General features: G+C 41.6%; 1 protein-coding gene across 1 annotated transcript in view; it reads left to right on the top strand.

Moving 5' to 3' along the window:
* KCTD16 (potassium channel tetramerization domain containing 16) overlaps nt 1-23,090 on the top strand; it is a 445,658-nt gene extending 422,568 nt beyond the window's left edge. Inside the window, exon 3 of the mRNA XM_085618123.1 lies at nt 19,712-23,090. Within this exon, the coding sequence (XP_085474249.1) occupies nt 19,712-20,163 (452 nt within the window). The 3' untranslated portion in view covers nt 20,164-23,090. The remainder of the gene's footprint in view (nt 1-19,711) is intronic.
* The last annotated feature ends 787 nt before the right edge of the window (nt 23,091-23,877 follow it).

The following is a 23,877-nucleotide window of genomic DNA, read 5'->3' as shown; positions in this document are numbered from 1 at the left end:
GTGAGGGAGACGGAGGGAGAGGGAGGGAGACGGAGGGAGACAGAGGAGGGAGGGAGACGGAGGAGGGAGGGAGACGGAGGAGAGAGGGAGGGAGATAGAGAGAGGGAGAGAGAGAGATATGCGTATTGCGGGTCCGGTGGCTCAGTGGACGAAGGCGTCCACTGCAGGGACCTGTGTTCCACCTCATGGTCACAGTTTTTTTTTTGTTGCTCTAGCCCCGCCCCCTCCCCCAATGACCCCGCCCCCAAGGTGCGGCCCTCGGCCACAAACCACACTGTAAATTTGGCCCCCAAGAGAAAGTTTGTGAGTACCCCTGCTCTAGATCAAGGTGTAGTGATGAAATTCTTAATTTCCAAACCGAAATCTTACACTGCCACTGCATGTCTGTGCCTGTTCAGTATATGTAAGTGAATCCTGATCTAACACTTTACTGTACATATTCTTTTTATGTGAGATGGTGTTTTAGTGCTGATTCTCTGATTCAGCGATCTGCAATTGAAGAATTTCCTAGAGCAAGCTTAGCAAACACATTTTGTTATTTTAGTGAACTTATTTAATAATTTATTTTATTCAGTAAAACTGTACTTCTTGCAATTTGGGTGATTCTTTAATTCGTAACTATTTCTTCGTCAAATTCTTTAACCTTTCCTTTTTAACCACTATTCATTAGCAGATCGCATTCACTTCATGATTCCTTTCTGAATCCATTAGCTTCACTTTGCTGCGCGTTGATTGAAATGGACTATTCTCAGTGACTACCTAAATGTAATAATCTCAGCTGGATTAATTTGAAAGGTAAAATTAAACACCTTAAGCAGGACAAATGAAATACCATTTTAAAAGCAATACAAACTAATTTATACAATGATGTATAATTAATTTTCTTCTTCGTAATTTTGAAACCATAGAGTCTGCATGGATAGACGGTTAGAAAATTGCATGTGGATTTAGGTTATACAGTTAAAGTAGATGTGTGAGAGAAAGACGCTGGTGAATTGCTCTGCTCTTCACATTAAGAATTCGGTTTTAAAAGAAGGAAAGTAAACCACACGCAATAAAAGGTGCTCCAATGCTTCATAGAGGACTCTATTAAAGACCCTCACCACATTGTGCCTGGCACACTGTGGATTGATGTTTGAGAACGGCCTTTTTCCACTGCGGCTTCGGCTGCTGCCCTTTTCTAGGGCCGCAACACAAGCCGCAATGGGAATGAGCAGTTTCCCGACCTCCTGCACAGCAGTCGCATTGTAAGCAGGCAGGTGGAACCGCCGACCTATAGTTGATCAGATAGCTGCCCAAAACGATTTCGGTCAGACGCTAGTCCAACCGCCATCGTAATGAGGCCCATAGTCAGACGAGAAGTAGAGAAGGTGCAGTGCAGCTATGATAGTGGTTTATCTAACTCCTGAGACTTTTTGGAAACAACTGTGTGTGCTGGCCAAATGCTGTAGTTCTACGCTATTCATCTGGAGATCCCCTATACGATGAAGCCTATTGCTGTTGGTAAAAAGCGTGTATAGGACTGGATTTAAACTGTACTAAAAATGTCATACACTGAAGGACATAGCACCATTTTGACCCCACTCCAAATAGATGACTAGTTTTTTGCGCATATACAGCCCACACAGTCAAGTACATTGATCAGGACATATAATTTTTGCAGCATTTTTCAAAATGAATGAAAAAGCAACCTAAACAAAGTATACTGTGAAAGGAAAGAACTACAGTGTTCAACAGCAAGTCAGTTGATGCTCCATATCTTCCACTTGGTTGTGAACACAGTCCTCAGCAAGAAAGGATAGCTAGAAACTGTTGGCAATTCACAAAATCGTCACTGAAAGCCCCCTGGACCCGCAGAGTGGGTGAAGAAAAGGATGCTACATGTGCGCATTGTTGTTACACGAGTTTAACAGCAACTGACTTGTTACAGTTTCCTTTGATAGTTGGGGTCTGTAGTATGATTGTAGAACCTGCTAATGCGGACTGTGGGACTCACACCAGTCAATAGGTGGGGCACGGTGATATACATGTACTTTAATATGCGAGATTTGCATGCCTGTGCGACTTTGTGTGTGCGCGTGTGCTTGCATGTCTTTTTGCTTGTATGCATGACTTTGAGTATGCTTATTTGTATGCCTCTGAGTTTGTGTATTTGCGCATGTTTTTGTCTGTTTTTTATTTCGCATGTGTTTATATATCTGCGCGGCTTTGTACATGTTTACGTTTGTGTTGACACACGTCAGTTTTTGTTTTGCGCCTTTGTGTGCAGTTCATGATTGTGCATTAAGGGGCAGATTTATGTTCCCTGGCGCATCCCTGCAAATCAGCATGGAAGCGCCAGGGAAGATGCGTCACGCAAGTTTGCCCTTACGCCGCCGCAGATGCGTCGCATTTACAATGCGGCGCATCGTGGCGCAAGGACAAGCAGATACGTGACGCATCTGCCGGCGTAAGGTTGGCGCAGTGCTGAAGTTGCGCGACGCAACTGCAGCACTGTTCCAACCTACCCTATCCCTAACATGGTGCGTCAAGCCTTACGCCTGCTTCAAGCAGGCGCAGGGTTTTGACGCATCAGCGTTGGGAAAGTGACTCAGTGAAATCTTATAGATTTCACTGAGTCACTTTTCAGGGGCGTTCCTGTGACGGAACGCCCCCCCCCCCGTGTGTCGCAACGCCCACAGGAAACCTGACGCAGGTTTCATGTGGGGCAGGGCTTTACACCGTGACGCATCTCCATAGATGCGTCACGATGTAAATGGGGAGCAACATGACGCAGGGTTTATGCCGCCGCTGCGTCACAAAAGTGACGCAACGGCGGCGTAAAAGGGGCGCAAGTCCCTCATAAATCTGCCCCTTAATGCGTATGTGTATTAGCAGATGCGTACCTGCGTGGCGTCCTCACCCCACCCCTTGCGGTAGCTCATGCCTCACACTGATTGAGGACCTGAAAAGCTATAAAGAGATTTAATGTGTGTTCATTGCAATGACATCTTGCTCTGACTGAAAGTCGAGAGCAGTCACCTTGTTTGAGAGCTGATGGGGCCCAGGGACCCCTGTCTGGATGTGAGCGCAGCGCCTCGGCGTCCCCGTCCATCCCTAATGGGCCTGCTACACTCGGAGCCGCCACGATCAAAAACATTTTAATCAGTGTCGAAAATCTTAATCAATTCCTCCTACAGTAAGCGCTGAATATTCATTACATACTAACGGGAATTATTGTCTTAATTAGCTGACAAAGGGCCTATTATATGTTAATTAAATGCACTCCGAAAGTATAACAGATTATTATTCAGGAACTGCTGTCCTTAGCTGCAACCAGAATGAAACCAGAGAGCCATCTGGAGCGGGATGGCACCTCTTTCAGTTTTCATTTGGTCTTTCAGACGGGTTGTACAAAGTGTGTTGTGTGTTCTAACAGGGCTCTGGGCCTAGGGAACCTGTAACGAGAAATCATAATGTTTGAATTCCAAAACGTCCTTGAAGTGCATGGCTCCAAATCTCAGGGCAATTTGGATCAGTTGGTGTTTTTTTTTTTTTGCAAATTGCTGACATTTTTAAAGGATTCCGAAACAACACCGGGTGCCGAAAATACCCATCTGTAACAGAAGGAACTCACGCGTAATTAGGGAAGTGCTGAAGGGCAGACAAGAGCTACTCTTCAGGAGTGTATGGCAGGAGTTAACTTGAAATGAGTATAACTGCTGAATTTCAGTGTTTTCTTTTAGTTTCAAACATTACATTTAAACTGACGTTTTCACCAAACTTTAGCATCACTTTAACATTTGTTTTCTCAGTGAATTTCTGATTTATTTTTTTAATGAAAAGTAAGAAATTATCACCATCACTGACGATAACATCAATTTCACATTTGTTTTTTTTAGTGAACTTCTAGGTTCCCCCCAATGTAATATTTTATTATCATAAGTGAGGCGCACCCCCCACCCATGTGTGGTTGCCCACTGGGCCTGGACGCAGGCAGCCCACCGCAGACACTCTGGCTCCGCTCCTTTATTAAAATATTCCTATTCAACTAGAGCCTCATAAGAAGTAGCCTGAGCCCCACCCTTCCCCCAGCGCCTTGAGACCCTCACGGGTATGTAGCGCGCTTTACAAATGTCATGATTGATTGATTGATTGAGCCCTGCACTTCCGTGGGAACCCAGGGACCTGTGCTGGCTCCCAAAGGACCGAAGAAACCCAAAAAGTATATATTTAAATATTTGGCTCCAGTCAACCCCCACACAAGGTCCAAGGGGTCAAGATACAGCTATACCCTTATACCTTATTGTTTTTTTAATTTTTAGGACACAGGTACCCTGCCCCATGTCCTGAAATGTGAGCCACAACGTATCTCTTCAAGCTACAGATCCAGCACCAGCGGCAGTTCACAGGAGCCTTTCACTACTGTGGGGCAAGGTAGCTGATGGGAAAGAAAAACCCACCCCGTCAACCACATCACTCTTTTATTTGAAGTTGCATGATTGTGGGGCTTTCACAAGTCTCCTGCTAATCCAATTGTACACATATATAACCCTGGGCGTAGGACTAAGCCATGCCCGCGTAGTTTGCAAAGTTTGCGCAACTCCACACTACGCGAATTGCACGTAGCACTGTGCAAAAACGCATAGCGGGCATTTTTTGCTTGCTCGCGGTCCTCAACGTCAAGTTGGCAACTGCGAGCGTGCAAAATGACACCCCGGCGAGACTTTTTCCTTGTTCGCTATCAGCAACATCAAGTTGCTGATCGCGAGCGTGGAAAATAAACCTCCCGGCGAGATTCTCAATGCGGGGAGGTTAGGTTTCTCATTGCGAGTGGTCGCGTATGCTCGCGACCGCTCGCGATGAGAAACTACCAGTCGCGTTGAGAAAACTGCCACTCGAGTACAAATCTACTTGAGCGGCAGAAAACGACCGTTTGCACTGTGTAAGATGCCGCTTGCAATGATTGCACAGTGCGGACAAGCATCCGGCACTGTGCAATCAGTGCAAACAGCATTTTCCCTACCGCACTGCGCAGCTCGCGTAGCCACGCATAGCTTGCGTAGTGCGAAGTGCACTTCCCGTATCGTAGTGTAGCGCTACTACGCAAACTACGCCCAGGGTTATACATATACAACATTTTTTACCCCAATTTCTCTAAAACTACTGAGCAGATTTACACCAAACCACAAAAAGATGCTCTCTCCACCAAGATCTAGCTTTCTGCCAAAATTGCATGGGGTAATTGTGTTTTAGGGCCCCCCTTTGTTCTTGGCAGCCTCTTGACGGATCACCACAAAACTGTCCAGGAAGGAGCTGAGGCGGGTGGACTCTTCTTTTGGTATGTTTCGTGAAGATTTGCCAAAATGCGCCAAAGTTATTAGCAAACCGAAAAGCGCTCTTCCTATGGTTACTAGGTTGTAACTATAGCTGCACCTTCTGGACATCTATCTATCTATCTATCTATCTATCTATCTATCTATCTATCTATCTATCTATCTATCTATCTATCTATCTATCTATCTATCTATCTATCTATCTATCTATCTATCTATCTATCTATCTATCTATCTATCTATCTATCTATCTATCTATCTATCTATCTATCTATCTATCTATCTATCTATCTATCTATCTATCTATCTATCTATCTAGATAGATAGATAGATAGATAGATAGATAGATAGATAGATAGATAGATAGATAGATAGATAGATAGATAGATAGATAGATAGATAGATAGATAGATAGATAGATAGATAGATAGATAGATATATCTTGTGTGTGTGTGTATACATATATATATTATATATATATTCTCATAGGATCCCTGTTCACTCTAGACTTTGTGTCTACTATCATGGACTATGCGCGGATCTATTTCCTAATTGTTTAAAGACTTTAAAAAACAAGACCATGAGAGTATGTGCGGAATTAGGGCCTTTTAAGGGCTGCTTTCACTCATCCCTTGACAGTTTCATGGTTTAAAAATTATGAGCACGATTATACTTTCTTTTGGTAAGCTGTCAAATTACAGCTAATCAACCTTTGGCATTTTAAATGAATTGGCCCTAGAGGATGGGATCTGGAAATGACCACAGGATGCGGGCTTCACGGCCCCCCATCCTTTAGAAAACAATTGGCCTCTGGGATAGGGTGTGAGTGGCCTAGGAAAGCCTAGGGTAGGAGGGCTGCATGCGCCCTCCCCTTTCAAAATATATTGCAACACCAATCCGGGCCCTTACCCACCTCCAGGCTTTTCCCTGCATATTCCTGAGGATTTGTGTGAGTCGTTAAAATGTGAGCAATCTATTGGAAATGTTCGTTTAAATGTCAGAAATCTATTGAAAGGTAGAAATGAAAAAAATCACACATTTCTGACTTGGCACAAAACATTTGGGAATCAACTCCCAGCAGTAGCCAACAGACCTATTTGCACGTGAAATGCTAATTTGCGCTTGCAAATAGACTTCTTTCCTGAGTACATACCAATTAATTTTGCAATTGTAAATAAAAATTCTTACAAAATGATGTTTCGCGTAGGTAAATCTATGAGTAGTGTTGGTCAGTGTGTGTTAGGGGGCGGGAGAGCCCTGTGAGTTTGCATACCCCGAAGCTTCAAAACTAGTCACTCAACCCTTCCTATTCTGGGAGAGGGTGAATATTTCCTTCTGTCATAAATCACTTTCCAGCATAGCAAAAGGAGGAGAAACACTATAGGAAAAATGGTTTCCCTCTTGGGAGTAAAAACTCAGCCCTGAAGCTTGCCATTTTCTCTTGTGCAATTACATTTTCGAAAAATAAATGTCAATTTAGCTTTTTAGTGAGTCTCTCTGGAAACCTACAGCTCCTGTAACTTTCTTTGTAAAACCTGGAAAACGTTTGTGAATTCCCAACAATCAGAGGCTTGGACTCCCAGAAGCTTGAAAACATGCAGGTGCAGCTTTTCAATGTTTCTTTTAAACCAAGCTCAACCCGTTCAACGTACAAACTTACAGGATCATAAGGCCTGCGCCTCTTGGGCCACCATTGGCAAGTGATTAAGGATCAATAGCCGCCATGACATGGATACGGTTTGTGAACAATAAAAACGAGCGCCTTCTCCTCAGCAATGCATTACCCAAGGTCAGAAAGCATAATAAACTTTAAATGGAGTCTCTATAGAGCTTTTTCGTGCCGGGATAAAGGCCTTGCCTTGCCATGGGGGCAGTAAAGGATGCTGGCCCACATGGCGCACAGACTGGCAGGCTCCCGAGTCATCGACAAGCCAGGCACCGAACCGGAAGGCAGGAGTGCCACGCAAACAGCACACCTCAAGGGCACTAAACATTGATGTGCTCTGAATGAGTGACCCCTATCGTTAGAACTCATCTTTCTTAGCAATGGAAGCTGTAAAAATGTAGATACGTTTTGTTGCCTGGCGGATGAAAACGTGAGACTCTGTCTTAGCTTGGATGATGAAAGCATCCCTCCTCGCCCATTCTGGACCCGAAGGTGGAGAATATTATGTTCTTGCTGCCCTCAGTGTCTCAGAAATTACATTGAAAGCCTACAAGAGAAGAAAGGGATACATAGCTGCAAAGTAAAGAATAAAAATAGAAAATTCTCAGAAATAGTAACGAGTGTATTAGCTTTAAAATATTTGAAGAAGTGCTCTGTGTCTTCAGCTGCTATTCTGAAAATAGATTACAGAGGATATTATGGTCTGGCAGGAAGGTGCTTCAGTGAAAACTTAATGGGTATACTCTTGACATACTCTTGAATACAAAGGGCCCCATCTGTGTCCCACATCACTGAAGTGGTAAGTAATCAGCGTGTTGGTATATATACAGCACAAGTCACTATGCAGGTAAAGTATCACATTTGTCAGATATGCATAATAGAGGCATTGAATGGCTGGATCCATGCCAGGCTATATTCATAAGATAAAATTACCTACAATCAGCCGCGGCCCGTGGAGGGAGTTCCGTGGGGCAGAGAGGCGGGTCGGGGGAGGGGTAGTGTGGGGGGTACTAAAAACCGGAATATGGATAATTGGAGGTAAGTAAACAATTAAATAAATAAAACGAATTTCGTAGCGCGCGCTGTATTGCATTTTGCGATGCAGCGCGCGCTACGAAATTCATTTTATTTATTTAATTGTTTACTTACCTCCAATTATCCATATTCCGGTTTTTAGTACCCCCCACACTACCCCTCCCCCGACCCGCCTCTCTGCCCCACGGAACTCCCTCCACGGGCCGCGGCTGCTTACAATCAAACTAAATGGAAAAGCATTTACATAGGAAGTGGTTAAACGAATATTGGGCATGAATCCGGTCAACATGACCTATGTTGGACACCCCGACAAATTCAGATCTTAGCAAGTATATCATTGAAAGTGATTGAGGGGTATACCTACACAACTACACAGTAGCACCTATATTACTCAATACACTTTTTAGGTAATTCTTTTATGAAATTGCAGACACAAATACAGCTGAAATCTCTTAAGAAAACTCCTAAGAATGGATCTCTTCAGAAACCCCTAGAGTGGTATTGAAAATAAATATAACAATTGCGATGGGAACTTGATTACCTAACTGGATGTGTGATATATAGACCAACTCCTTTTTTAGCTGTATTTCCCTTTCATACTTGATAGTTCACGTTACTGAATACATAACCCAACACACAAGCACATACGCACCACACACATGCAGTCATACAACTTGACAATAGGGCATTTACAGTTTGAATCATGACAGCAGTATGATGCCACATATTAACATAATTCAGCTGAAGTCACTGGAGATGTTTACATCATACATCTCCAGTGACTTCAGCTGAATTATGTTATTCAGGTATTACCAGATGGAAACCAAAATCAATGGATGAATTTGCAATCATACATCCAGATCTTAATAGAAATACAGCTCAGAGTATTGGAGATGTGTGCTATCACATGCAACCAGATTTTAGCATCCATATGAGTCAAAACTAAGCCTGGGCAAAGCACTACGCTACGCTCGCGTAGTTTGCGAAGTTTGCGCTACTTCGCACTACGCGAATCGCACGTAGCACAGTGCAAACACGCGTAGCGTAGTGTTGCATAGTGCAGCAGTCATTTTTTGCTTGCTCGCGGTCCTCAACATCAAGTTGGCGAGCAAGCAAAATGACATCCCGGCGAGACTTGTTCCTCGTTCGCGATCAGCAACATCAAGTTGGCGATCGCTAGCATGGAAAATAAACCTCCCGGCGAGATTCTCAACGCGAGGAGGTCCGGTTTCTCATTGCGAGTGGTCACGCATGCTCGTGACCGCTTGCAATGAGAAACTACCAGTCCGCGTTGAGAAAGCTGCCGCTCGAGTAAAAATCTACTCGAGTGGCAGAAAATTACAGCTCGCACTGTGCAAGATGCCGTTTTCAATGATTGCATAGTGCCGGTTGCTTGTCCGCACTGTGCAATCATTGAAAACGACATCTTGCACAGTGCGAACAGGTTACTACGCAGTCCGCGAAGTGCTACGCATAGCTCACGTAGTGCGAAGTGCACTTTGCGAAGCTACGCGTAGCGCTGCTTCGCGAACTACGCCCAGGGTTAGTCAAAACACTGGTGAGGAATTCTGTCACACATTTACTCTTTAGGGTATGTATATAGCTGAAATCACCGAGAAGGTATGCTTTCAAACCTACAGATAATAGAAAATTTAGTTTAAATAGCTGGATAGATTTGCTATAAGTGAGTTAGCGTATATATTTCAAATCCATTGAGAGTTCATTTTGACTGTCACTGAGAAGAAATCACATATCTGGGGGTTTGTATAACAACCTTGGCCTCATAAGCTTATCATGGTCCAGGTGAATGACAGCTGAGGAATGAATCCCTTTCTACCTGTTCATGTGTGTTACGTTTCTCAACTAACTGTGGAACAAGTTAGGATTTTCTGATTATCTATTGATACCATTGATATTGTTCTTGTGCTCACTATCTAGTAACAATATTGGTAAAAAGTCTATGAAACAATTTGCCTCAAAGAGGCTTTGGATGCCATGAAAATTGATTAAACCACACATTTTCGACAACAGCATTTCTACACATTTGAAAGGTTATAATACACACCATAAACAATAAGTAGGATTATGAAGAACAGTAGATTTGACTGAAATACAGATCACACAGTGTAGGTCTTTCGCACATGTTCACCTACCGTAGACTATTAGACCTATTAGATGATTTCTGTAACAGGTGTTGTAACAAAATAATTTAATTGACAAAAAACGTGGGAGCACCAAACATCTTCGTAATTACATTGAACAGTACACCATTCTTGAGAAGCAGCTAACTGCTCCAAACCTCAGGCTCTGTGAAGAATCCTTGCAGCTGGCTGCTTCCACTTCAAAGAAAAAATCAAAGGCATCTCTTGCCTCTTGGTAATGGTTCTGAGACAGGAACTATTCATTTTTATAGCTTTACTTTTCTGAGTTTCTCACCTTAAAACCTTTTTCTCCTCAATTCCACTTTTTCTACCACTTCATGTTATTTGAGCCGAAGCAACTTGTTAAGTATTTTGATAAGATACTACTTTTTGTCTTTTTAAATTCCATTTGTATCTTAGCATCTTCTGTATTTTTTAATTGTATTATGATATAATTCTGCTGCTGTAAAACACCTCACAAATATTCTCTGGAAATTACCTTGATGATTTTACCTAGTCACTACATGTGAGCAAATACTAGGGGGACTTTTTTGTAATATTACTGCCACAGTCATGCAGCAAAATGTCACAGCAAGGAACAGGTGTTTTCACCAAATTACTAAATGATTCTCATGTTCTTGATCTTGGAAAGAAGAAGCTCTAAGTTGTCCTATTGCAACTTGAATATAAATGTCCTCATCAGGTTTACAAATCCCATTAGCAATCGTATTGTGCATATTTAATGAGATGTCCTTAATACATATCACTGGATACTCCTTAAGAAACTATTGTGCTTTGCTGTACACATATATGAATTCCTGCACAAGCATAGGAGAGCTTGATGGTTAAGTAGAGAGGAACAATGCAAGATTTGTGCGCAGCAGGATAGCATATCATTATAAAATGTGACGTGAGACAGCGTTGGTTCATGGGCAAAATGAGAGCATTTAATGAAGCTATGTTTGTTGCTTGAAAGGAACATATGGTATTTGTGTCAACACATAACCGCCATTAAAAATCCTGAGTAACTGTTAACTGGCTGTTTTGCCCAATACTCACATCTTTCTGTCTCCCCTCCTCCATCACATCACTTTTTTAGCCTCTCTCTGATCCAATTGGGAAATCCACTGAGATTTGGATAACTATATTACAGGCAACCTGCTATTGCTAATGGACTGTCAAAGAGTATGTGTAAACCAAAGCTGTATCCTACTCTGCCTTTCTTCCACACCTTCATTTTTGATTCACCTACCAATAAATCTATTAAATACGTTCTGTAGACTTTCTTTTTATTTAGAAGACAAGTTCATAAACTTGTATGTTCTGTTTTAGATATGTTCCCAATATATCTGAAAGAGCTGAAGAGGTAACACTTGTGTTCATGCACTTTCTTGAGTTCGTTCTCATAATATTACCTAACATTATGTGATGTTATCAGCATTTGTATTTATAAAGCTGCAAGTGGTTCTGTTGGGTAAGTACACAGGGTACTGGTTCAGAACCTGTTTATTTCTTTTACACTCAATAGTCATTTTGTACTAGACTTTTCAACCAGCTTTTCAAACTTTAGCTGTGAATCCCTCTGGATGTGCTCTTCTGCCTCCAGGGGGTAGTGGGTTCAAAAGTATTCAGTCCTTAGAGATCGTCATGTATGGATGCCGAAGTCCATCAGTGCTTGCTTCCCAAACCTCCTTAAATACTGTATTCTCGAGTGTCTCTCACCAACTCGGGAGGCTGGAGGCCGAGGAGCACATCCAGAGGAGTACACAGCTTAAGTTTGACAAGCTGGTTGACTGATAATCCTTGAATAGAAACTCCTTCTGGGCTTGGAGGAGTTAATAGATTTAATCTTGTGAATTCCCAACCACCAAGGGCTGTCACACTTCCTTCTATTGTCCTGAAGAAGACCCTACTTGATGTATCTACAAACACATATATATACAGGGTCGAAACGCCGATGTACAACCATCTCAAGTCCTGGCTCACTATAACAATTATTTTAAAAAATAGGAATAGCTAAAGTGAAAGACCTGAAAAGGAAAGAGAATTTATGTTATTGTCTTGTTTATTGTTTGAATTTGAAAGGTCACCCATTTGCATAATATGTCACCACAGTCACCCATTGAAATGTTTGTGTACTTGTTATTGTGTTTTCTTTGTCAGACAGCCCCCAATGGTATTATCTGTTTGTATAAAATTGTTTACACAATTGGCCAGAAAAATAGAGAAACAAAACAAATAATTTAATAAATATATATATTTTTGATAAAAACTTACTGAGGGGTGGTACATTTATAAAAGTCTAGTACAAAATCAATATTGACTATAAAAGAAATAAACAGGTTCTGAACCAGTACCCCATGGTACTTACCCAACGGAACCACTTGTAGCTTTATAACTATTAACCCAGGTTCTGAGGGATATAGGGTGACCCCATTAATCTTGATGGTCAGCATTTGTATAGCATCTTTTTATCACTAGAATAATGCTGAAGTGCTTTCTCAATCTGTGTGCATTTTTTGCACGATTGCACAACTCCCACAAATCAGTTATGTATTTTTTTTGGTTGTGTTTGATTGTTTAGGAGTTAACCCTTGTGTTTCTCATTTCATTATGTTAACCTGAACTCTCACCTGCTCCTGTCCTCCATGCATGAATGAATGCATGGATGTAATTTAGGGGTCACCAGAGGTCGCAGCTGCAACCCCAGCCTTTCTACCCCTAGCACTCCCTTTGTGACCCCTGGCCTCAGAGTGGCAAACTCAGTACCAGGAACATGTGCAGCTTGTCCTTATGGACGTCGGTTGGGGCTCGACTTTCCTCATTTTCTGTCAATGTTTCATTACACTAAGGGTGAATAAAGTATTTTTTACTAATAGTGTAATAAAATAATGCAGTTCAATTATCTGGAATATTACCCTCACTGGCAGCTAAGGTAAGGGAAAAATACTTTAAAATGTATGTTGTGTGCGTGGTTGCAGGGTGGTTGCAGGGGAGAGTCTTGTTATGTGAGAGAGTTTGTGTGTATGTGTGTGTATGTTTTAGTATTTGTGTGTGAGTGAGAGTAAAGGACAAATGGTGTGTGATGTCACTTTCGCTACTGCTGGCATTTTGGTGAATTGATGTTCATGAGTGCTTGGGTGCCATCTTGGGGCAAAGAGGTTTAGATTTTGGCATGCTCAAGATATCATCAAATTGTCTTTGGATTGAGTCATTGCTGCAATACATGCAGAAGGAGAATCTATGTACTGTAACTCTAGTAATGGAGTTATGCAGAGTCAGAAAAGCTAGAGTACACTTAATGAGGCAGCAAGGTTACAAAAGTAAAAAAAAAGATTCTCCTAGCAAACAGGAAGGTGAGTTATTACTTGGCACCGAGGAAGAGACGGCAACACTTTTTGTTGGCAAACATAAGCATGCATTGTGGTTTGTTCCCTCCAACACCCGGTGAAGTGAAAGGAGGCACCTGTTGCTAGTATAAATCAGTAAATATTAATAGAGCTGGATACACTCGCTGCCGATATGAGATTCTGAGGAGTTTGCAAAACTGTATTATATGGTAACTAAAATAAATTTACAATCTGTGCGAGTTGGAGGTGATAATTGCATTGCACTGGGAGGACAGATGCTTCCTCTTGACAGCTAAATAGATGATTTGGGCATAGTTTCAGTTTGAGAACAGTGTGTAGTGCATGAAAGTCGTTCATTTCCTCTGGGTGCGATTGAGTGTCGGCGGCTGGTTGCCATGTACTGTAAAAGTACATGAAGTCCACGAGTGCTGCTGTCCCCCAATGCTCCTGGATGTGCTGGTGGTGGGAATTGGAAGTTATTTACTTGCATCCTCCCGCTTAAAGCTGGATCTTGGAGACTCTACCGCACAGGTTTGTTGAAAGTGCCCTACAGTCAGAGCCAACATTTCAGGTATGAAGTGAGGGATGTTCAATTCAAGGGCAATGGGAAAATAGAAATATATTTGCAAACACAGACCCTCATATATCAGAAACCTCTGAGAACTGGGACTGTTACTCATCTCTTTACAATAAAATAGGTATAGAGCTGAAGCGGTGGATGTCTCAATAGACATGTAAGCCTACAGGCAAACACAGACAAAAATAGTGTTTACAAATAGATATACAGACTGACAGATGGATAGAAGAGCGAGAGGTTTGTAGCTGGACTGGTAGACCAAGAAATTCATACATTGATGGATATATTTAAAAAAACAGAAAGATAAACATACACTTTGATACATAGCTAGAGATGCCCTTTTCCTGTTCAGTGAAGACTCAGCCACGGTAATTAGATGTAGCATTTTTGATTAAAGCCTGGTCTTTGTATCACCAATGAAACAATGTCTGTCCTCTAATGTATTTTTAGACCCACCACAAACGCAAGAGGTTTTGGCATTTACTGGGTTCAGAAAATAACCTTTTTTACCTCCTGTACGTAATTATGGACCTAATTGCAATGGCGGTCGCCCAGACCACCGACCGCCATTATATCGGGCAGGTTATTGTCCGAGAATGAGTCAGCGATCCCACCTGTCCTATTATAAGGACCGCCGTGCAGGCAGTCATAAAGTGCTTTTTTGTACTGTGGCTTGTGCTGCGGCCCAGGAAAAGGGCCGCAGCACAATCTGCAGTAGAGAAAGGCACTTTGTGCACATCTATGCACCGCGTGTCAGGCACCATGTGGGAATGCACCACCGAAGGGACCACCGTAGGGATTAGGATATACCTTTCCAACTGCCTGTTCATGGCGGTCCCACGACCAGGAAAAGGCAGATGGGAAGGGACTTTGGGGGCCCCAAGCAGAGCCCCTGTCCCTCGTAGACCAGTGCTAAGTTGCATGGGGGGACATGTAATGCCCTCCCACACATCCAGACCAGTATCAATCTTGTCGGCCTTAATCAGTGAGGTTCAGCTTCAGTAAAGTGATCATGGGACCCAGGTCTGAGCTTACTTGTTACATTTAGGGCCTCTCACTTAGAAATAAAAAAGTGATAAGTGGAATACCTGAATTAATCTCAGCCACTGGTAACTACTTGAGGTCTGATTCCAGCCCATTATTTATTTGCTTCCTAACTGTCTTCAAAAAAGCTTCAGTGCTTCCGCTACTGAAAAAGCAGTCTCTTGATCCTAAGGACCCTTCAAACTATCGTCCCATCTCTATACTCCCACTACCAGCCAAAATATTGGAAAAAGCCATTAATAGGCAACTTAGTGACTTCCTCCAGCACAACAACTTGTTGGACTCCTCGCAATATGGCTTCAGAGCTCTCCATAGCACTGAGCTGGTGCTCCTTAAGTCTACAGAGGAGATCAGAGAGGTGATGGACAAGGGAGGCAACGCGATGCTGATTCTCTTAGATTTATCTGCGGCCTTTGATACCGTGCATCACACGGTATTACTGAATCGCTATCAGAGATCGGAATTAGAGGTCAAGCATGGAATCTGCTCAACTCCTTTCTTAAGGACAGGGAACAAACCGTTGACCTCAATGGTAATACCTCTGAACCCTTTTCTTTGCCTTGTGGGGTGCCGCAGGGATCATCTCTTATTCCCACTCTCTTTAATATCTATGTGGCACCCCTGGCTGGTATTATCAGAGCTTTTGGATTTCAGCTTACCTCCTACGTGGATGATTCTCAAATTGTACTGTCAGTGAAGGAGGGAGCTGAAAAAGAAACTGGAGCACGCTTCTCAGACTGCATGGGCGCTATCTCCAGATGGATGTCGGCCAATTGCCTCAAGCTGAATTCAGCTAAAACTGAGGTTCTGAGATTTGGCTATAACCCCTTGATGTGGACACCAGATTGGTGGCCTGCGGATCTTGGTCTCTGTCCCACACCCCGTAGGAAAGCCAACAACCTGGGCGTGGTGGTAGACGAAAAACTCAATATGGGAGACCAGGTCAGCAAGGTGATATCTGGATGCTCGCTGATATTGAGAATGATCAGGAAAATCAGGTTCTTTCTCTCCGAGGGGAACCTAAGAACTGTGGTGACTGCATTGATATTGTCACGTCTCGACTATTGTAATAGTCTTTATGTCAACATTCAAGCTCAACATCAAAATAGGCTCCAAACTATTCAGAATGCCGCAGCCAGACTGTTAACCAAGACCCCTAGGACGGTCTCAGTCAAAGGAGAACTCAAAAAGCTACACTGGCTCCCTATTCATTTGAGATCTAGATTCAAGGCTCTATGTACTGTGTTCAGAGCCTTGAACGGGACAGGCCCACAGTTTTTAAGAAACAAGTTTTTCTGGTACATCCCACCCAGAACCCTTAGATCAATGGGCGCAAAACTAGTGAAAACCCCTAGCTTCAAAAAAGTCAACTGGGGATGTAGAAGCTTTTTAACCAGTGTGTCCAGATTCTGCAATGAACTACCTTTTTCACTAAGAAACTCCTCTGACAGTGTGTTCAGGAAGGGTCTCAAGACTTGGTTCTTCTCTCAGTTTTAGTCATGTTATCTGCTTAGGTAGTCAATGCTCAGCACCAGGACACCGGAATGGTAATCGCGCGCTTTATAAATTCTAATAACATAACATAACATAACTCATTATAGGCAGGGATCATTCCTTTTCAGAGCTGTTTTTCTGACAAAGAGATGCATTCATACAACTACATTATAATTAAAAAAAAGTAATGATATTAAAAGCAAATGATAAACAAATTGCTGTGTTAACATGATTTTCTTATTAATGTATAATAATCAATTTTTATAATATTGAAACACAACCTTTTACATTTTTTACAATATGGAAATTCTTTATACAAACCTTTGAATACCTTTGATAACTCCTCACATCACAACCCAGCCTCTATCTGATTCAATTGGAAATCCACTGAGATGAGGATAACTATATTACTAGCCAGTTCAGGTGGTCATGTTTGACTAATGCAATCAGAAGAAATAACCTGCCTTTGCTAATGCACTGTCAAACGGTATGTGTAAATCAGAGCTGTATGCTACTCTGCCTTTCTTGAAATTCTTGATACAAACCTTTGAATAACTTTGATAACTTTTATGAAATAAGCCTATCTTTGTGACTTTGAACGTAGTTATGAATGGTTTGTGATATGTGATACTTTTCATAACGTTCATCAATAAACTTCACCAGTTTTACAAAGCAAATCATTTTTGTGAAAACAGAATTTTAAATACTTTTCATAACTCTATTTTTAAAACAAAACCAAATACTTTTCGATTCCAAAATGCTGTAGAGATTTGAAATATAAATTGGTGTTTATCTTCCAGCCATCAATAACACCTTGATGTGTCTGAAAAATCAAGTTTAAATGTACAACTCCTAACTGTTTCACACTTCCCAACTTTTTTTTAGAATTCATAAATACCATTCATACTTTCCAAAAATTAAACATTTTCTTTTTATTGAATGTTGTAGATTTCTGTCATGCAACATTTCTATTGTTGTTTTTATATAAATTGTATAAATGTAATTGTTACTACGTTCATGCAATTTCAACATGTGATGAACGATACCATTAAGGGCCTTATTATGATGTTGGGCAGACGTAACCTTTGTGGTTTCGGACCGACTGACCTCAGGTCGGGAGTCCCGACACCGCTATTACAATGCGACTGCACCCATTTTTCTATGGGAGCTTGTGCTGCGGCCGTAAACCGGCCATTGCACAAGCTCCCATAGAGAAATGGGAGTTTCCGTTAATCCCTGCAACGTGTGGCAGGCACTGTGAATAACAGGGGGGGGGTCCCCAACTGGAGGCTGCAGGGAGAAGGGGTCCTTGTTAGGGACCCCCAAAGCCACTTTCGGACTGGCTTTTCATCTCGGAAATTCTGACATGGAAAGCCAGTCAGAAACCGACATCGTAATTCCGAAGGCAGAAACACCATCCACAGGGATTACGTTGGGGCCTCCGACTGGCCGACGGGCTCCTTGAGCTCGTTAGAATCCAGCTAGAATGACTGGCCGGTTTGACTTTCGACCGCCTGCATTGAAATGCAGCAGTCGGAAGTGAAACTTACGCTGGGACTTGGAAAGCCTCCGGCCTATGGTTGAAGGCTTTCCGAGTCAATCGTAATGAGGCCCTAAATGTGTGAACTTGAAAGTGACATATATATCACCACTGTTCATAGACATGGAGTAAGGAATACTAAATCTATACTTACCTATTTATGCTTACTTTGATGATAACGTTGTAGTCAATATTCTGGAGTTGATATTTTTGAGCACCAGTTAACAGGAACACATCACTGGGGGCAAGCTTTAGACCACCGATCCTGCCCTGCAGGTACCCTCACACTGCTTGTAAAGTCCGGTCATTCCCAATGTTGTGGAGGGGAAAACGTATATGAATCCTGCTTCCTCGTTCCCATATGTGCAGAACATTACCACATTCATTAATTGATCTGGTTGGTCTCTGGCCAAAATAGACATTTTGATTTTGAACTCAAACAGGATTTGATGGGGTCATTATTTACTCTCATATGTGTCTTCATTAGCCTGTTATTAATACATATAAATTAACATTATAATGGGAGTTCCTGTATATGTTAATATGTTTTAAATCGTGTTACAATATGCCTTGTGTAAAAGTCTACAAATTAATATGCCATATAGCTCATTGCCGAAACCTATAACTCTAAAGTGCCTTCTATTCGAGTTATATTTCCCAATCAAAGACTGGTAACAGGAGAGAGAGTATTTAAAACCTGGTTGCACTTAAGGGTTGTACTACTATTAGAGCACCACTCACAGGGGTTCTTACTTAAACAGGGAGGTACAGAAAGAGAATAACTAGAATGTCGAAGTCTTGTAAGAGCAATATTTGCCCTCTCTCACTTCATTGTTTCAATGACACTCTCAACATTCCAGTGTTCTAATATAGCACTACAGGTCCTTGTTGAGAGTTTTACGGGTTAAGAGAAACCCCAACCCCGGGTTAAATGTCAGAGCTGCAGTTGATGCAGAAAGATTATAATGCTTTAGAACATTTCACCGTCTTAGGGTGTAACGCTTTAAATCAAAAAGGAGGAAATAACATGACAAACATTGACATTTTGGAGAAGGTTGTTGTTCCTTGTCTTCAATGGAGCCTTAACATTCAAATTTTCTAATATAGCCTTATAGCAACCTGCCAATGGTTATATGACTTGTTAAAGACCCTCAACTCTAGTTATAGGCCTGAGCCTAAGAGTAGTGCCTTAAACAACTGGTATAGCCCAAGACGGAAGTGCTATAAAGCTATGAGAAGTTTGCTCCCCCTGAGGGTAAAAAGTTATAAATTAAACAGGGTCAAACATTCTTATGTTCTAATACTTAACACAGTTTGGCTCTAAATTCTTTTTGTGATGTGGAGGAGGAAATGTGAGCCCAGTTGTCTGATGTGCACATTTTAACTTGCGCATGCGTGACCAATATTTGCTCAAACTGAAGTTCTAGCTAATCTGGCCAATTTTTACTGAGAAATCACTGTGACTTGTACATACTCATGGTAAATGCAAATTCACAACACTGGTGATGTCCCTACTTCTCAAGTTCATTGAGCCTTTTCTTTCTTACAGGTGGCGCAACTAAATGGCCATCAACCCACTGTGACTGCTGCTGTAAGAACGGCAAGGAGGATAAAGAAGGGGAGAGCGGCACATCCTGCAATGAGTTGTCTACATCCAGCTGTGACAGCCAGTCGGAAGTCAGCTCTCCACAAGAGACGGTCATCTGTGGCCCAGTGACGCGCCAGTCCAACATACAGACTCTAGACCGGCCAGCAAAGAAGGGTCCAGTTCAGTTGGTCCAACAATCGGAAATCCGACGGAAGAGCGACTTGCTACGAACTCTGACCTCAGGGTCACGCGAGTCAAACGCCTGCAAAAAAAAAATCCTTAAAGAAAAGCTCTCCATTGAGGAAGAGCTGGAAAAATGCATCCAGGATTTCATGAAGATTAAGATACCAGAAAGGTTCCCAGAGAGGAAATTTCCCTGGCAATCGGACTTATTACAAAAGTACAAACTATAGAGGAAGAGAAAGAAATATTTATTATTGCAAAATTGTAATTCTACATGCATACCAAGTAACAGTTCGTTGGTAGGTCACATACGCCCATCAATAGTTTTGCTTAATTTACCTATGTCACTTTAACCTTCCTAGACACAGGGTAGCTCACTATTTTTCCAGAGATGAAAGCACAATGGAGTCTTTTGTGTAATGCCTGCCCAGCGGATGGGCTGATTGCATTCTCAAGAATGAAAGCACATAAACCGAAAACACAAGAATTCGGACCCTGAATGGTGCCAGGTTGTTCTGAGGAATGTATGATTGGACAAACAAGGGCCATGTCCCGAGTGTGGTCGTGCATGTGCATTTCTCACAGCAGCAGGAGGAGGACCAAGCCTTTAAGCCACGTTAGATGAGCCCACTGTACATAGCTGTTCCATAACTCGTCTCATTTCACTTTCTTTGATAACAGCTGCTCTGCGAGCACACGTGGCTTGTGGTTGCATCATTTTCTCCATTTGTCTAGGACTGTGAGGACCTGCCTTTCACTTAGCAGTAAAACAATGCACTGCCAATGCCATCCATGATTTTAAAGGAGGCCTTTGGAGAACTCATGGCAAATTTTCGTGGTGGCACAGACTAGAAGCACATCATTATTTACATCCTGCCTATCAGAGTTCGGCTCAAGATTGAAGGATGCTGTGATTCCTTGCAAATTTGCCATAGTTTCTTACCAGCATCTGCTCTTCACGCAATTCTTTTAATTTAACGTTTTAGGTGGAAGAGCTGTCATCTGCCTCTCTTGTTTAGGTACAATACACGAATTTTGCCCATAAGATTTTACCACAAAGTGTTCCCCAAAAGATTAGCCCTTCCCATACTTGTGCACGAGTGGCTTCAAAATCCACAGAATTTTACACGCCAAAATGATTTTGACTTGAGTTTGGTGTGGCTGCCTTTTGTGTACCAATCTCATCAAATGGACGCAATATGGGAGATTTTTTTATTCCATACATTGGTTGTTTTGCACTTTCTGTGGCATGCATCAGATTGGGTGTCTATTATGGAAATTGTTTGACCCATACAGGAACCTTTCTATGTACCAGTGTCTATAAAGATGTTATTTCCTTGCTTTGAGTGATGGCATGGAGACCAATGTGATGGTTATTTATTCACACTTGACTCTTAGTCTCACCTAGGTCAGTTTGCCATCGCAAGCCCTGGTGGTGGAAGAGTAAGGTAATCCGATTTATAATCTTTCAGAATATTTATTTATTTATGGATTTATTTTTTGATTAATCTCTACATTCTTGTACAGCACACTCAAGCCTTGGGTATCAGTGTACTGTGCATAGACTGAATGCAGTTGGGCTTCATATTACATAGGCCCCTCCAGGACATCAATATTGGCTGATAAGCAACAAGAATAATGGTTGACAACCAAACAGGACATGGGTATTGGCAAAGAAGTGAAGGGGTAGGAAAGGGTTGTGCAGATAAGAAAGTGTGCAAAGGGGGTAGTAGTTAGGTGTGTATGATGGAAAGGTAGACGAGAAGGAATAGAGGGTGGAGGGAAGAGATAGCAAACATAGTGGAAAGGAAGAACAAGTGGGAATTTTCCATTTCACTGGTAGTTACCCAAGCAGTTTTATTTCAGGAGTAGGCTGAGTAAAGTTTTCCCTTTTTTTCCCCAGAAGATTAGAAGGTAGTCACAGAATCTGATAGCTCCATTATGAGGTGAATGCTCCAGAAAAAGACTAGTCTTACATGGAAATATTCGGATGTTAGCATTAGGGTAGGTGAGCATATCAACATTTTGAGGCTGTTTAATGTGTTGATGGATGAATAGACAGGTTTTTTTTTAGGTGAGGAGATATTCTGAGACAAATACATTTACATATCATTGCTTAATCTCATGCCTACGTCCTTTCTGCATAGAAAGATATTTCTTTCCCTCTAAATAGCAAAAAAAATAGAAATTTTATTATTTTATTTTTTAAAACAAGCTAACACATTAAATAAATCTCTTTTAGACCGATTTTTATTGCAGATTACTCCCTTTTCTTGCACTTTTTCTCTCTCACTGTTTTAAAAATAGCTCTTAAACATGTATTAATGACTGTAAACCGTAGAACTTTATGGTTTTCATTTCTCCCTTATGACACAATCTGCATTAAGTGTGAAATAGGACCAGAAATGAGGGTTCTTTTTGACATAACTACCAATTTAAATATTAGAAGAAAACTGCCTGTTTGTTTCTTGTGCAATACCGCTCCAGACCAACACCCCCATCTTAGCCAATGCACTCGTTTTATCATTGAGAGGTAAGTGAAAACTGCTGAAATTTTATATAGCAAGGTCTTGAAATTTGATAGTTTCAAAAGCCTCGAAAACATTTTATTTGAAATAAAACCTGTAAATCAAATTAAGATAATATTACATTTGCTAAAATTGATACGTGGATAAAAAGGCAATAGAAAATTAACTCATCAGGTTCAAAGGCAATCACAGTACAATACATGTGTGTACATTGTAACAGTGTTTGCACAATAGACATAGATGGCCATAGCCCTCATGCTGTGAGTGACACCTTCATAAGCTCCTGGGTTTTTACTTAACCACACTTTGCATGATTCCAGAACCCTAAATTTAGTGAGAAAAGTGAAACATTGAAAAGTCAAATTGAATATAAAAGTGAAGACTTGGCCACAGTGTGATTGTTTGTATAATGTGTTAAATTTTCTGTTCTTCTGTTGAGCAATGAGTCATGCCATTGCGTTTGAAGTGCATGCTGCTTAGGAAGTGTATCCCTATTCGAGCATATCGTCTCTGGTTTCAACCAGTGAGTAGTGTATTATCTGAAGACCAATATGTCTCTCCACATTTCAAGATAGATCACTCCGAATGTATCTTAAGCCACTCCTTCAAAAACTCCATGCGTAAACTCAACCCTCTTAACAAACTGGAGACAAAAATAACATGGAAGGAATTGGGAGAGTTCCTCTCATGTTATTGCCTAACAAAGTTTGGGGCATATTATCAAGAACGACGTTAAAATTACCGCCGGTTTAGCGGCAGAAAACTGCTGCTAAAGCGGCGATAATGGGCTTGATAATATGCCCTAGAGAATTCCAATAGAAGCCTATGTTCACACCAGAATGTGGACTTCTATTGGAATTCTCAAGTGCATATTATCAAGCCCATTATCCCCGCTTTAGTGGCAGTTTTCTGCAGCTAAACCGGCGATAATTTTTAACGCCGTTCTTGATAATATGCCCCCTAGTCTCTAACCTAGGCCGAGTAATTTATGTGTCAGCTATTGCTGTCATGTGGCTAAATCCACATCTGTTTTACCAGATATTTGGAGGGGTCTGCTTGGCCCAAACTATCCACCGAAATGTATATGACTGTCCGATGGGTCCTTTAATTTGATAGCTGCAAATAGGCCTTTTAGGTCTTTCTCCTTTTTAGTGTTGATCTCAAATCTCTTCATTTAAACACGTGAATAGGAGTAACAGAGCAGAAAAAAATATGTTTCAAAAAGGTTTTAAAAGTTAGGCACAACCACCCCTTTAAAACACAGTTGATTTTACCTTCTTTCACTAACCCTCAGTCATGCCCAGTTCATGCTTGAACTTTAGGAAATACAGGAAAACTTGGCAGAGTCTGAGATAAGAGACTTTGGCCTACATGTGAGTGAGTGAAATGAGCATGAGTGAGTGCGAGTGATTGAGT

The sequence above is a fragment of the Triturus cristatus genome, chromosome 7 (genome assembly GCF_964204655.1).
Source record: "Triturus cristatus chromosome 7, aTriCri1.1, whole genome shotgun sequence".
In the NCBI taxonomy this organism is placed as follows: Eukaryota; Metazoa; Chordata; class Amphibia; order Caudata; family Salamandridae; genus Triturus; species Triturus cristatus.
Note: the sequence above shows the minus strand (reverse complement) of the source record. Positions and strands in the feature narration are given on the sequence as shown.